At 36.6% G+C, this 15,842-nt stretch overlaps 1 protein-coding gene across 50 annotated transcripts in view; it reads left to right on the plus strand.

The window, feature by feature from the left end:
* The window catches only part of NRXN1 (neurexin 1), a 1,114,648-nt gene that overhangs the window by 1,071,621 nt on the left and 27,185 nt on the right, over positions 1–15,842 (plus strand). For 25 of the 50 annotated variants that reach the window (XM_021088237.2, XM_085019302.1, XM_085019307.1 and 22 more), the window contains one exon: positions 13,489–13,576. In XM_021088237.2, coding sequence (XP_020943896.1) covers positions 13,489–13,576 — 88 coding nt within the window. The remainder of the gene's footprint in view (positions 1–13,488; positions 13,577–15,842) is intronic. The other 25 variants (XM_085019323.1, XM_085019309.1, XM_085019303.1 and 22 more) reach the window with 1 other exon arrangement.

The following is a 15,842-nucleotide window of genomic DNA, read 5'->3' on the forward strand; positions in this document are numbered from 1 at the left end:
TGATAGTTTACACAATCCAAACTAAGTGTCATCGTAGTAAGTCATGTAACCCTTTATAAGACCAAGAAGGAATGCTGTATTTTAAGGAATTGTCATGTTGATTCTCAGAGAATGTTGCTCTTTATGGTTAGCAGGTATTTTTGCTAATGTGGGTGGTTTGGTTGATGCATAATGCAGATACACAAAGCACAGTAGGGAGGAGAGAGGATGACAAAGAGCAGAGATGTTTTTTGTTTAAATTTGTTTTGTCTTGCTGTAAAAAAATGACTTTTATTTCACACCCAGAAATAGAGGTAAGCACTTCATTGATCATGATTTGCTTAATTACTAACAACTCTTTCAAGACTGGTTACTGCATCCTTCACATTTTTATAAATGACAGGTTAAGTCAGTCATCCAATTTCTAACAAATCCGTATTTACACTCAGCTCTATCTCCAATACCTGTGCACAGAATCACTGAGGGGCAGTGTTATAAGATCCCGTAACCAGTAATCACACTCCTCAATTTGTCAAGTGAAAAGCTGGTCCTGGGCTACCACAGAGGGGATCTCTCTGTCTACTCAGGATGCACTGAGTGAATGATTCACCCTGGGTAAATATAGTTGAACCCTTGTAGGTCAGTGTCAGGTTCTACCTATAAGTACAAGCCAAAATATCTGCCCCTATCCTTCAGGTAGCAACGTGGTCACAGCCAGTAAGATAGCTGCCTTCTTTATTACATTCCTCATCTCCACCCCACACACTGCAAACTTGGAAAATAGAGATTGAGTCTAATATCAGTGGGCCTCCTTGGACTTGATGAAATAAAAGAAGCCTCTATGAGAATTATCACAGTAAAAGTATTACTGGGTGGCTCACTTACAAAAAAAAAAAAAAACAAAAACAAAAAAAAAACACTGCTTTCATAATGCACCTTGCATTTTGAGGAAGCTAATGCATCTTGTGTATTTTAAGCCATGAACTTTGACTCTAAAGTGCCTGGGATTTCTTGTTTGAGAGTTTCTCTGACCCTCTTTCTCTCAGGTAGTTAGAGAAGCTTGATTATGCAGATGTCCAGCTCAAAGCATATATGAAGGACCAAATTTGAAAATGCAAAAGGGCATCTATAAAGTCAGGCAGTGATAGACAAAAGATAAAAACTAGTAAGAGTAGGCATCAACTAAAAAGTGGAAGAATACTTTGAGGACCTACGGAGCAAGGCAGTGATACTATTCTTTTTGGCATCTGAGGTCACTGCTGTGTTGTATATAGTTGTCATGTTCATAACAACACTACCAAACTATCAAGAAAAGCTTGTCCTTTGAACTTTTTGTTTACGTAATGGCACTTTACATGATTCTGGAAGATCTCATAATGAAAAATGACATTTTTTTTCTGGGAAGAGAAGGCTTATTTCTTGTCCTTAAGGCATTCCAATAATGAGACTGAGGAAAAGATGAAGAGATTGCAGAGATGTGGTGGGAGGGGGGAAGGGCACATGCAGATGGGGAGGCATGATAGCAACTTTGAGGAAACAGGTCAGCATTGAGTGGAACTGATGGTAAATGCAAAATGGGAGAGAGAAAAGCTATCCAAAAGAGGACATGGTTAATCACTTGGAGATCTAAGTGTTTTACATGTGATCTTTACTTTTCACAATTGTTTTAATAGCAGAAAGATGTATATGTATAGTGGCCAAAGAAGGGGTCATTAGCAATGGCATCACTAAATAAAACACTCAAATACTATGGGGAAGAGTAAGGCAGATACTATCTAGTGAAATATCTACACCAAACCAGGCTCTCTAATGGGGCTCCTGATCCTCAATAGAAGACAATTAACAAAATTCTTCCTTAGCATCTGAATGTATTTTGAAGGTGGTCTTTAATGGGCTTTGCAGAGGCTAATGGGAGCTTTCCAGTCTGGTACCTCCAGGTGTTAGAAGGCTCCATTCCCAGGTATTTCTCAAAAGTGTGGCTTAAATTTTTCAATAAAACTGGGGCAGAATAGAAAAAAAAATCATATTTGAGAAACTTGGGCAGAGTAGCAAATTAATCCCACCTCTCTTTTTATATTCCCTATATCCAAATATGAAACTGGGAGCAATGGAAAGAATAGGGTGCCACCTGAATGGAGCGCCAAAAGGCCAGAATCTACTCCTGAGCTGGACACTGTTGGTGCCATGATTTGATACTGTACACCTGATTGTGACAACTTGGGGTTTCCCTCTAATTACTGTAAGGGAACTGGAACAGGTGAGAGTCTCCAGACTCTGAAACAATAGGATTTTACAAATTCTTGGTTACCTCATACAGCTAAGGAGAAGAGCCCCTTGGCTTTTTTTTTTTTTTTTTCAGTACACTGATAATATCACAATGTTTTTTGAGGTGTCTTAAGTGCTCTCACATCCAATATGTAATATACTTGGTTTATAGGATATTTAAACGTGGAAGCATGAATTTAAGGCAGGAAATTACACTTCCATTGTGAGGGGATTGTCTGTGTCTAAAGATCTCAGGAATCCAATGCTAGGAATGAATTTTTCTTTCCATGTTGCAGGGAAAACAAAGTGAGAATGTGTACAGGGCCAGTTGTGTCTACATAGTAAATACTTGCAGTAACATCTTCTAAGTGCCAGCAACTGTGCTAGACAGCATGCCTATCTAGCTCCAGAGAATTTCATATTTATAAAAATTCCACACAATAGGTGTAAATAACTTCATTTTTACAAAGGAAAAATCCTAAATAATTAGAATAATTGCTCAACATCACACAGGTGATAAGTGGTGGAGCTAGAATTTCACCCCAGTCTGTCTAGCTCTAACATCCATCTGCCTTCCATGCTCAGTGATCAAAGAGGAATTTTCTGGTTTTAGAGGGCCTTCATTTGTCATATACCTGAAGTTCTCCAAGTAACTCAAGGCAGGGAAGTCTGGTTGCATATTCTTCCTCTGCATAAACCCTTATTATTTAAAGGTATTCAATAAATGATTTTGAGTGGATTAATGAATTGATGAATGAGTGAATAGATGGAAGAATCAATCAAAAGATAAAATTTCATGAGCTCATTCTTTCCTGCACTTATTTCTGAGTTTGATGCCTCATCTCAGTAAGCCCTTATCTTCATGCAGTTTATTTCAGGTAGAAGCTAAAAGTTTCATCCTGTAGTTAAATTTTGAAGGAAAACATTACAAAGACATAGTTTCCTTACAATCAAATGAAAGTATTTAGAATATAACACTATTGTGGCAGAGTTTAGGGAAGATTGGGAAAGTTGGGGGAATACTATATAGGGAAAAAAAAAACCCAAAATGACAATCAACTATTTTTTTTCTCAGTCCTTCCTATAAAGCAGGCTAGATCCTACTACTTTCTCAAAGGACAGGGATGCTTCATAAAAGCAGACAGACCAACTTATTGCAAGACATTTTTAGTTTTTCCTTTCTTCTAACTTTCAGTCATTCTCTCTTTGCAGTTAAAGATAATGTCACTTTTTGCTATTTCTCTACTGTAAATTTCCAGCAATAAGGTATAATGTAAAAACCATATATAAAGTTTCATTGTCACTTCTAGAGATGTTAGAAGGCAGATACAATCTTTGAAAAAGTGTGATTTTTGCCACCATTCTCATCGCTCACTCTTAGGAGTTATATTCCTGGAAAATAATCTATACTTGCTCACTCCTATTTTGAGATTTAATGAGCTGTTATAAATGAGCAATTGTGACAAACATGTACCTAGATGTAGTGTGCTTAGAGAGGATGACCATCAGAAAAAAAGATTATTTGAAATGAGTCTACCAATTTGTGTCATGTACAGTATTTCTCCTTTTTTTAAAAACCAAGATCAGTCCTTCAGTCAACTTGATTAATTTTGTTTCCACGATCATAATTATTTTCATAAAATGCCTTTATTTGAATTGTAGATGCTGGAGTTCCCATTGCGGCTCAGCAGTAATGAACCTGACTAGTATCCATGAAGATGCAGGTTCGATCCCTGGCCTAGCTCAGTGGGTTAAGGATCCCGCATTGCTGTGAGCTGTGAGCCAGGTCACAGACACGACTCAGATCTGGAGTTGCTGTGGCTGTGGTGTAGACTGGCAGCTGCAGCTCAGATTCCACCCCTAGTCTGGGAACTTCCATGTGCTGCTGGGGGCAGCCCTGAAAAGACAACAACAAAAAAATTGTGGATGCTTGAAGATAAGTCAGGTTTTAGAGCATGATAACATTTTTCCATCTTCATTGAAGTATAATTGACAAATAGAAATTGTTTAAGGTAAATGACTTGATGTTTCGGAATACATATACATCGTGAGATAATTACCATAAAAATGGTGATGACATTCTAAGTCAACTCTAATGAACCGTGATAGATGTGAAATATTTTCAGGGGCTATCAAACATAGACATAAATTCTGTCTACAGAAATACATGAAATAAGATAAAACATACACCTAAACACTTCCCAAACTTTTAGATTTAAACAGAATTTGGAAAGGCACATACCTCCACTGTTCTAACGCACTAAGAAAATACTGCTCAGTGTCTTACAAGAGGTAATTTGCATATTGTTAGCCCATATAGGGGACACAACCACAGGCAATGCTACATTATAAATACAAATAAAAGCAATGCAATAAGAAGCATTGTGCTGCATGTTACCCACACACTAAGCATCAGCCTCTCTTCTTTTCCCCTCAGCCCCCTCCCTACTTCTTCTTCTCCTTTACTGTTTCTCTCTGTCTCTGTCTCTCTCCTTTAATTAGCCATGTTTGCTGAGTGATCTTTTCCTATTTTTCTGTTCATTTAGATGCTCTAGATACAATAGGGCATGAATTAGAAGTAATCTCTGGAGGCGGATATAAAATAAATCAAGTTGTCTCAGTTTTCTAAGTCCCAGGGAAGTGAATTTAGAGAGAACTCCAGTAGCCCTGCATCTGTGCAGTAATTCTCCCAGAGCTTTGGCCTGGAGAAGAGGGAATCACAGTGCCAGACATGGATTGGCACTGCCCATCTTGTAGGTTACCCATGAGATTGAAACACAGACTCAATAAGCAATGCAGAAGTCAATTATATCCTGTATAAAAGGGATAGTCCTCAGAAAAGCAGCATGTATGTGAGGGGCCCATTGGAGTGAGAGATACAGATCCTCTTCAACTGGGGAGACAAGAGAATTTGAAGACAGGAGAATGAAATATATTCAGTTAAGTGAATACTTGGCTGCCCTGTTTAAGCATTTCCTGAATGGTTCTTTATATTGTCCTGTGAGGGGCAAAAATAACTCTGTATTAGTTATAATAATAACATATATATGGTGCTTTGTGAGAACTTTAATATTTACAGAGTGCTTTCACATGTGTCAAAATTGATCCTCATTATATCACTGAGATAGAGAAGTTATTTTGTCATATACAAATGTATATATATGCATTTATTCACATATATAACATGTATAGTATATATATATTTACATATGTAGTATATGTATTCTTATGTACTGTTGAGCACACAGAAACCATTTCAAGATGATACATATTACTTATGAGAACTAGATTGAGATTTTATGTATTTTTTTCCATTATTGATCAACATGCAACAAATTAAGCTGAAGTGGTTCAACAGTACCATTTTCCAAATATGTATTAATTGAACCAAAATATGCAGCATAAGGAATGAAATAGATATGGAAGCTTGGAGTTCCAGTTTTAACTATAACCAGCTAGGAATAGATCTTCTTAGTGTATGAACAAAATCATACTGTAGCATCTGAGCCAGATGTTTTCTCTCTCCTAGGTAGCTGAAAGAAAGAAATTCAGAGAGGTTTCAGATACTGACTAATATATTAGTATAGAACCTTGCATATAGTCAACAAAGGGTTCTGCAAAATCAGAAAACCAACAGTCAACTATATCAGCATCATTTCCAACCACGTCCCTAATTTTTGCTGTCCCAAACTCCAAGCATTGTGTGGGATAGAAGTTCTCATATATTTCCAAGTTCAAGCTCTATCAAGGGTACATTGGTCATGGCCTTACCCAGTAGGAAAGAAGTGTCTGGGATAACTAGCTGGGATAACTAGCTGCCTGTGGCTCCTTCTACACCTTAGATTTTAAACCTCCAATTCTAGGCCATCATGTAAATGAAACTTCCCTGATCAGTGAATGCATATCTAGATTGTATCTGGACAAACAATCAGTATTATTAATAAATGATCACTTCTACTTATTTATTCCTAAGATGTAATAACATATAACTTGACAAAGTCCTAGTGATGGCTGTGTGGGAGAGACAAAGATAAATATCTAATTAGCACTTATGTTGTGAAAACAGTAGTTAATAAGAGAGATCTTGGAAGTTTCCATCAGTGGATTAATGAGAAGAGAGACAAAGAGTTCACTAAATTAATTTTGTAGCCAGTGTAGCCTACAATGTTCTAAGTCAAGGGAAAAAATAAGAAAAGTTTCAAAATTTACAATTACTTTCTGTCCCCAAGAATGTAGTTACACATTTGTGTGCACAGATGAGAGATAAGATGTTTAAGATTTTTGAAAAATAAGTTAAAGAAAAGATTACCATAAGTAAATAAAGAACTTTCTAGGTTTAGTCCACTTTGAAATAACTGCATTTCTATCAGTATTTGAATTATTGTTGCTGGAGTGAAAAATTGAATGCTAGAATTCATTTTGTTCCTTTTTAGTGCCACTGAATGTGCTGCCATATCAAGTGGTGGTGTGTCTTCTTTGTAGGTGCATGTGTTTTCTTCATGACAATTTTCGTAGTTCCTTGTCTAAAATCCAATACTCTCTTTTGCCACCTTTTAACTTATTTTAAAATTATTTCATTGTGTATATAGTCATATCAAATCCTTTAATGAACAAAATAGCTTGGGATGGATAGATGAATGGGCAGATGGCTGGATGAGTGATGAATGAATGGATGGATGGAATTCACTTGGGATGAGAGATAATCACAATCTTTTGGGGCTTGGGATAATCTCATAGTTTTGCTGTTAATTAGCAGCATAATTGTGGTCAAACAAAAACATTTCATTTTCTAGCTTTGGCTTCCTGATTTGTAAGGTGAAGAGCTTAAACTAAAGATCACTAAGGTCTGGTTCTGTATGAGAAGATATATAACTGCCTGACTAAAAAATAATTCTATTCCCTAACAGATTAGATAACAACAGTGAAAGCCTGTTGTTGAAATTATCCATTATTGGCATTTTACAATTGTAAAATGTTTTGGCCTCATTACCAATAAGGATTTTCAGTTCAACCTGTGTGACTAATTAGTCTAGTCACAATAGTTAGACTAAACATTTACGTTGACATAGCTAGAAGCCTAGATTTGCATTGTAAATATCTGTCAGTATTTATTTAATTGGGAGATAGCCAAACCCATTTCAAAAAGGGCTTTGTTCAAAAACCAGAGAGAAGACACATTCACCACATGCATATTCTAGTTTCCCTTTCAGCCACTACCAGCATTATTTGAAGGTTTTACACCCCCCAAATTCAAATTCACGAGAATCCAAGAGAATAGATTATTTCAATTCCTTCCTGAAAATTTAAAATTCACTTAACCTTTTTCTTTGGCCAACTTTCCTACTTGCTTTGGCTAAAAATGGAAACACAGTATGAATGTAGAGGTCATCAGTAGCTTAAAGAAAGGTAAGAATTTATCTTTTTTAAAGGATAAATTTAATTTCAAGTTCCCTGACACCAGGTTTTTATTTTACAGGTTTACTTTTTTGCATAACCTTGCTAAAATATAATTTTTCTGCTTTATTAAAGGGGAATCTGGTTCTTTTCTTTATCCCATGAGTTCATTTTTTTCTATGGTATTATTTCCACATCCCTATCTTCCCCTTAGAATTTTTCCTGTTAGGATAACCAGTATCAAATGCATACAACAATTTGTGTTGGAATGCATAAAACATTTGTGATCTCCGTACATGGGGAGTTTTTCTATTCAACCCACTCTCACTGTTCTGGAACCATTGCATACATTTTAAACAGCCAAGAAAGTTCTGAAGTAAATTGAATGACTTTCAAGTCTGTCTTTTTCCAAGCAGACAGCTGATTTATGGTCACTTTTTGTAATAACCTAAGGCATCAATTGAGGAAAAAAATTAAAGAAATGTGAAAACTGGCTGTTTCCAGGGATATTTAAGTTTTTCCCTAAATATTCATGAATGCCAATGTTCAAACATTCAAACCGGGTAAATGAATGTACAAAGGGGTATATATTTTTTTGAGCAGACACTTAACTATAATACTCAGAATAATAGTACCTCCACCTGCATTCTGAATAAGCGTATTGTCCGTAAATATTTGATGAAGTAATAGATAGGAGAGCACTCTTACATTTCAATCAAAATAAGCTATTAGAATTGATTGTTGTTATTTGCATTAAGGAGTGATTTGTTCTTGTGCTTTACAATGGAGTGGGCACAGTAAATTATTTGCAGGTAAGAATCATACTTTATACCTTATTAGGTAGTGACCATATTTGTTACCCATCAGAAGATGCTATGCATCTAATTCGTTGGTGACTAATTGATCTTCATTTTCTTTGTTACTTATGAGATGGAGCTAAAATTCATCCTTCACATATTAGATCTCAGTTTATTATTTTTATTTTTGTTAGATTAGTGAGCATGGGATTGACATCTTTATGTGACATCTACTACTCAGAGAAGCAATTGACAAGTAAGAACCAAAGCTTTATTGAAGCAGTGGGAACTACCAGAGGATCTATGCGAAGTCTCTAAACTCCTTCTACATTTTTAATAGGATGGTTAACTAAAATAACCAATTTGTTACATTTCTTTCATGATTTGACTTGGTCAAAATGGCCCACTGTTTGGGAAGTGTATATATGTATTACACTTGGGTTATTTTTTGGCAGTTCTTACCCTTAGTGAAAATTGTGGCTTCCTCCACCTCGTAGAAATTTCTGGCCCCATGGGTTTTCAGTGCAATGGTTTGGAGCTAGCTTGGGTAATTTGTGTCACTAAGTCTGAATCCTGGATTTTTTTTTCTTTTTTTTTTCAGGAAAACACACCTAGCAATATATCTAGAAAGACTATCAGTTTCAGTGCTGAAAGGCAGACAAGAATGTTCTTTGTCTTCCAGACCAGCTTCACATAGACAAAAGTGTAAGCCAGTACCAATGTCCATCATTTAGCCAAATATATCACATTTCAGCTAGCACTGTGGTCAATCTATCAGTTGTCTCAATCACCTCAGTCTAAATGCCCATCAAAGAGTGATAGGTTAAGCTAAAAAAGTGAATGCCATTGCCTGAGATACTTATTTTTTATGTTGTATTTGGATGTATACCTGGACATACTATTGCTGTTCAGAGACAGTTTCAGTTGAAATTTTAGAGTAAAGCAAGAATTTCTTTGTGGGCATCAAATTCATAATTGACATCCTTTTGCACAGTTGGAATGTGTTTATCTATTCTCTCATTCTATCTTCTTACCATACAAATATGCAATTATGCTATCATCAAAAAAGTGAGGGCAAGTGAATATGCAGCAAATTCCACCATTAAAAGTGGTGATAGAGAAAAAGCATAAGTGGGAAAAAAAAGGAAGAAAAATACATCTCTACCTTTTAAGCCACCAAATGGTCTCTGCCTAATAACCCTGGACATTAAATAAGTTGGTCTGACTTTATATTGTGCCTTAAGAACATCCTTTATCCCTCATTCTGGTGACATTTTCCTGTGCTATAACAGGTTGGTGTTTATCTATGAAACATGTGAATTAAGTTCAGTGCCCTTTCTTAAATTCTGTGCAAGTGATTTTTTCCCCAAAGGTAAGGAAACCTAAATATTTGTAGTAGACATTTTGACAAGAACAGATGCTTGCCATGAAAATGTGCAGACCACACTGAATTAGGGAAGATCAGCATGGCACTTTGACCTATAAGTGGTTAAATGCACAGGTAGGGACACTTATCTAAATGGATGGTTATGTAAAGCTAATGCTTTTGCTTGATCACTCTTCTGTCTCTTTCAGCAGGTTTTCTCTTTTCTGAAAAAGGTTATAAACATCAGGGAAAAGTATGCTGAAGAATAGAATTGATTAATGTGACATATTTGAGTTTCTTTCTACCATTCTTTCAACAGCATGTCATAGGGAGGCAGTTCCAAATACAGTGAATTAAATTTAAATTACACAGCTTTGGCTAGAAAATTGTTTAGTTAATTCACCCTCGAAATGAAATTTGATTTTTCTCCCTACACTTGAGTCACTTCCTGATTTTTCATACAGTGATGATTTCTACCAAGGCATCTACTGATTTGAGATCTTTTATTTACAAGACTATTACTGGATATTAATTTCTGAGAGAGAAATATGATAAACAAGAAGGTATGTTAATTATATCATGAAAAAGTACATTATAATTAAAATATAGTTGTACAATAGGGTCATATTTGTATGGTGATTTTTTTTCTACCATAAAGGGCTATAGGAGGTACTATTTATTGTATGATGTCTTTTGTTATTTTCGGCACCATGTTTTGTGAAAGATAACACTGAGAACATTCTAACATTTTCAATTTGCTGTGGACTTGTTCCAGAAGGCTGTTGAATGTAAAAAATAGGTCAGATTTTAAAATTAATTTTAACATGTGTGGCCTAAATAATTTAGTCTGCATGAAACAATACACAGTTATACATTTCTAGTCCATACATTTCTTTTAGGAAGCAGCCTTTATTATTCATATTTGATGTTTAACTTGTAATTCAGAATTTGAACCTAGGCAGCAAAAGATGGAAAATTAGTTCAGTAAGTACCTGTAGAGCCACTGCATTTTTTTTTTTTTTTGGTCTTTTTGCTATTTCTTTGGGCCGCTCCCGCGGCATATGGAGGTTCCCAGGCTAGGGGTCCAATCGGAGCTTAGCCACCGGCCTACGCCAGAGCCACAGCAATGTGGGGTCCGAGCCGCGTCTGCAACCTACACCACAGCTCACGGGCAACGCCGGATCGTTAACCCACTGAGCAAGGGCAGGGATCGAACCCGCGACCTCATGGTTCCTAGTCGGATTCGTTAACCACTGCGCCATGGCGGGAACTCCACCACTGCATTTTTATATAAATACTAAGATGAAATCTAAAGTTGAGAGTAATTCACCTGTACAATTTCCAGTTTAATGTCTAAAATTATATTATTTATATAGTGCAAAAAAGATTAAATCGGTGCTACAGTCGTGAAACGAGAATATGGTGGATAATATCACAACTTTCATAAATGTTTAGAAAGGGGTCCAATTCTAGGTACTTTTCAAGTACTAACTTAAACCTTTTGCAACAATAGTGACGGTTCTCCATTTTTCCCAGAGGAGAAACACAGTTTTTAAGCTTTTAAAGCTGAGTTTCTCAACATCTGCACTATTCTCATTTTGGGTCAAATCTTTCTTCATTGTGAGAGGGCTGTCATCTACATTTTAGGAATTTTAGCAAATCCCTGGTCTCTACTCATTAGATGCCAATAGTAGCTCACGCACTCCCACCCTCAGCCCAACTGAGACAACTGAAATGTCTCTAGACATTGCCAGATGTCTTCCCATGTGGAGGAAGGGAGAAGGGGGCAACATTACTGCCAGGATGGGAAGCACTGGATTAAATAATTTATTCACGTCCTCCTCCTCTCCCTACCAAGAACAAAACAACCACCCTGTCCTGATTTCATCAATATAGTTAAAATTCCTCCAGGAAAATGAGAAATTTTCTTGTAACCTTGAAATTAATTTTAGAGAGTACCCACTATGGTTTTTCCAAAACACTAGTTTTCCACTTGAAATTGGCTTTTCGAAGGCAGATTATCAGCTCTAGGACAAATTGGAACAATTGACCTGACAGACTTCATAATTCAATAACTTGTTATCAAGTCAGTTTGGATGTTATCCTGCCAGATGTACTCACTCTAAAAGGAAGATAGGTTCTTGCTTTTGAATGCTCGCTTTAATGAAAGATACTTCCGTGACTATCACACCAATTGCTGGTGACAATCACTGGCATTAACAGTTACAGGTCCAGGAAAACTGGTATTTGAACTTCTTTTAAAATGAGTGAATTCAGTCTTCCAACTATGTCAGAGGAATTAAAAGCAGAACATGAGACCATCTCAAAATTCTATTAAATGCCTGCATTTATTTAAATTGATATTGTGAAGCATTAGCATCTGAACAAATTCTTTGTCTTAAGTAATTAAAAACCTTGTACTTGAAAGATTTTGAGCCTAATTTTTGGCACGAATGTACATCATCTCTTGCCTACATTTTTCCAAGTGACATAATTCTCTTGACATTTATGTATTATACTTTACCCCCGACTATATTAGAAACTCCCTTCCTAGAGTATATTATATCTGTTTTTGCTTTATCTTTAATGTAGGGCCTTATTATTGTAATTCTGCTTTTAAATAAGAACTTCATCAGTATTGCAGTTCTGAGTATTGTCTAAACAATTATAATCTCCTTAATCCTTAGCTGATGTAATGAGGTATTTTCCTTTTTATACCTTGAATTCTCTCTGTGTTACCTTAGCACTAGCCAAATCTGATGCAAATCTTCACAGTTTCCATGCAATATCTATACTGAGTTTACTGCTGCTTATAAGTGGCAGTAAAGAAAAACCTTTGGTGCTTGTAAATGTGTTGATTATGTGACTAATGGCTAGGATTTACACACTCTGCTTTTTATTACAGTGATGGTTATCTTTTCTGTAAGTGCAGTGAAGCAACTCGAATGTCACAGAGAAAACTGTCACCTCTATCCTATTTGCTATAAAATACCCCTCCCCCTAACATACTCTTCATTTATTCTGAAACCTTAATGATGTAAAGGACAATGGGGAAACAATACCTGCTCCTTGAATATTACCTTAATGAGAATTGAGTGGAATGCTCAACACAATTTTTTTTAAAAAATCCCTTAAGTCGACTATATTCACTTCCTTTTTTGCATCACTGAGAGATATTCTCTGCTTAATCTGTGTTTCTTAATAAAGACAAGCTATAGCTCAAAGACACATCAAATTCTACCTGATCATGACTATAAAAGGTTATAGCTGTTCTGCTTTTAGGAAGCCAAGCACAAGTACTGCATAAAGCCTACTGATGCATACCTTGTAGGCCTCCAGGGCTGTAATAAATTTCAAGTCATCTGTTTCTACCAGGCTGTTTTAAACCTCTGGTCTGCTACTGTGTGTAGTTTCTCTATGCAGTTGGATGGATGGGCATCTCCAAGTTGGCTACCACCGTTTCCACACCCTCCTGGAAAATAAGATAGAATCAACTATTCACAGATATGCTAAGTCTTCCGTGAGGGACCTAAAATAAGTTTCAATGTCCTTGGGAAGGGTAACATTGAATTAGGTTTCTCAACCTGTTAGATCAACACCAATGGTGTTTCACTAGTCCATGAGACAAAGATGAAGAGATCTGTTAGGTCCCTTAATATTAATCTATTGAATGTGATTCCTTTACAGACCACAGATGACATCCTTGTGGCCTCAGCAGAATGCCCCAGCGATGATGAGGACATTGACCCCTGTGAGCCGAGCTCAGGTGGGTTAGGTTAGTCGACTTTTTTTCTTACTTTCTTTGCTTTACTGTAAATCTTTGCTGCATGCTCTGGTCCCTAGAAGATCCTTGCATTTATGTCTAGAAGTCCACCTTATTAAACAATGCCTCATTGTGAGAGTTCTTGCTTTTTATGTGTCTTTCCCCCACATATCAAAAAAAAATTTTTTAAAACAAAACCCACCAAGATTACATATTTCAGAAAAGCCAGTGGGGAACAGCACACAAGGCTGGTGCCTTACTGTGCACATTCCATTAGTTCACAATATGATTTTTGATGTAACCGTAGAAGGGGCTCTCCCTTGAGTCACCTGTAATAAAATCATAAAGCCTAAAAATTGCATTGCATTGTGGAAAATTATTTGACCTTTCTACTTACAAAAAGTCTCCACCACTCACTCTGCCAGCAAATTATCTTAGGTGATACATTTCTGAATTTCAGAAGTGAGAGTATTATGGCAGTAGTAAAACAAACAGCAGGTATAGTCCTTGATTCATTTAATAGAGAAATTTTTGAATCTTCCCATCTCCCTAAAATTCAAGTTGAAGCATTTTAACTCTAGTTGATGCATAGTTTCTCCTCCTTCTTTGTAATATGGTGTGACTAACACATAAATGCTATTTCCCTGTAGCCTTCTACCATTAAGTGGTGGCTGTGGTCCCTGAAAATGAATGAATCATAGCCTGGGTTTCATTCCAGGTATTGATAGCAGCAAGTATTAGGGTCATTGCTATTAGTTTCCTTTGTAAGCAGTGTTTCTTAAAATAGAGTAATTTTCTTGTTTAGGTTAACAAAATCATTGAAGTATAGACTCACCAGCAATGGATAACTCATGACTTCTGTAGCTGTCATCAGTAAACCCAGGAGAACTTCATGTCACAATAAAATAACTAGTTTGGGGTGTTCTCTTGTGGCACAGTGGGTTAAGGATCAAGCATTGTCACTGTAGTGGCTGGGATCACTGCTGTGGCACGGGTTTGATCCCTGACCTGAGAACTTCCATATGCCACGGACATGGCCAAAATAGCAGCACAACAATGACAACAAATACAGTAACTAATTTGAAATTCTTATGGAGAAAATAATTTTAATCTACCGGTTCTGATGTTTGAATAAAAAAATGGTTCAGGATGCCTATCTTGCATCTTTTTCTGAATATTACTACCCCCACCGGTTGCAGCTGCTTACTCTCAGCACATAGCATGGGGACTGAGTGCCAGTGATGAGCAGAAGCTCAGCTCTCAGGTCTCAGCAAGAAAAGGTTTGGGAGGTCCATCTTGGTTGTATTCTCATCTTCTTTTCTCTCACCTTCACCCCATGTATCAAAAGTCTAAGCCTCTTGAACCATCTTTCATACACAATTATTAGAACTCTGATGACCATTCATTCCATTCCTTCAGTGTCTTTATCTCTTCAACATTCCCTTTTGGTTGTCTGGATGGATGTGATCCCTGCATGATACCATCCTGAGCCCCTTTGCCAAGCTCCTGCTATTGTTTTCATTGGTGTTCTCCTTCTCTTTTAGTCCAAAAGGAAAAAAAAATTATTGCTTTTTTTTTTTTGTCCATTCCATTAGTCCATCTCTTTGCCTTCTCCCTCCCTCAAGTTTCTCCTTTCCCCCATTTCTCCTATTCTCATGTGCCCTGCCATGACTTTGTTTTTTGCATCTGATCTTCTCTGAGTTCTTCCCCCATGAGTTATTCATAAAACAAAGTCTGGTGTTTGGTTATACAACGATGTATGTGTGTGTATATTTATATTTGATTTTGTTTTCTTGTTAGCATGAGATCAGTTGATTCTTGGCAATATTTTCCATTGTATTGACAAAAAGCTAAAAACAGTATAAGTTCTTACCAATTACAGAACTTGCTGGTTTCCCTCTGGGCTGAATCTTTCTTTTGCTGTCTGTGTGAAGGGTATCATCCTCTTTATACCTAGTAGATACAGGGTAAGAATTCTAATTGCACTGAAAATTGTAATTCTTTTTCTTCTTGAGCACAAGCTAAATGATCCAGTTGTTCTAGCCACTGCTTATAGATCTTACTAACCATTCCTTATAAGACTAATTTACTATCTCTCCCTTTCTCTGGGGACAGCCCTAAGAATAGGATAGTAGGAGGTGGGGAAAGAGAAGAGGAAGAGAGAGATTACTCTTTTTTTTTTCTTGTACCCTGTTGTCTTCCTCATCTCCTTTGTATTCACCTGGCTTTGCTAAATATTCCAACATCATGGGAAGTGAGGAGAAACTTAACAGCCATA

Source organism: Sus scrofa, chromosome 3 (genome assembly GCF_054392235.1).
Source record: "Sus scrofa isolate SSC_HxYL_T2T_F1_AM1 chromosome 3, Sscrofa_HxYL_maternal_Yorkshire_Landrace_v2.0, whole genome shotgun sequence".
NCBI classification, from domain to species: Eukaryota; Metazoa; Chordata; class Mammalia; order Artiodactyla; family Suidae; genus Sus; species Sus scrofa.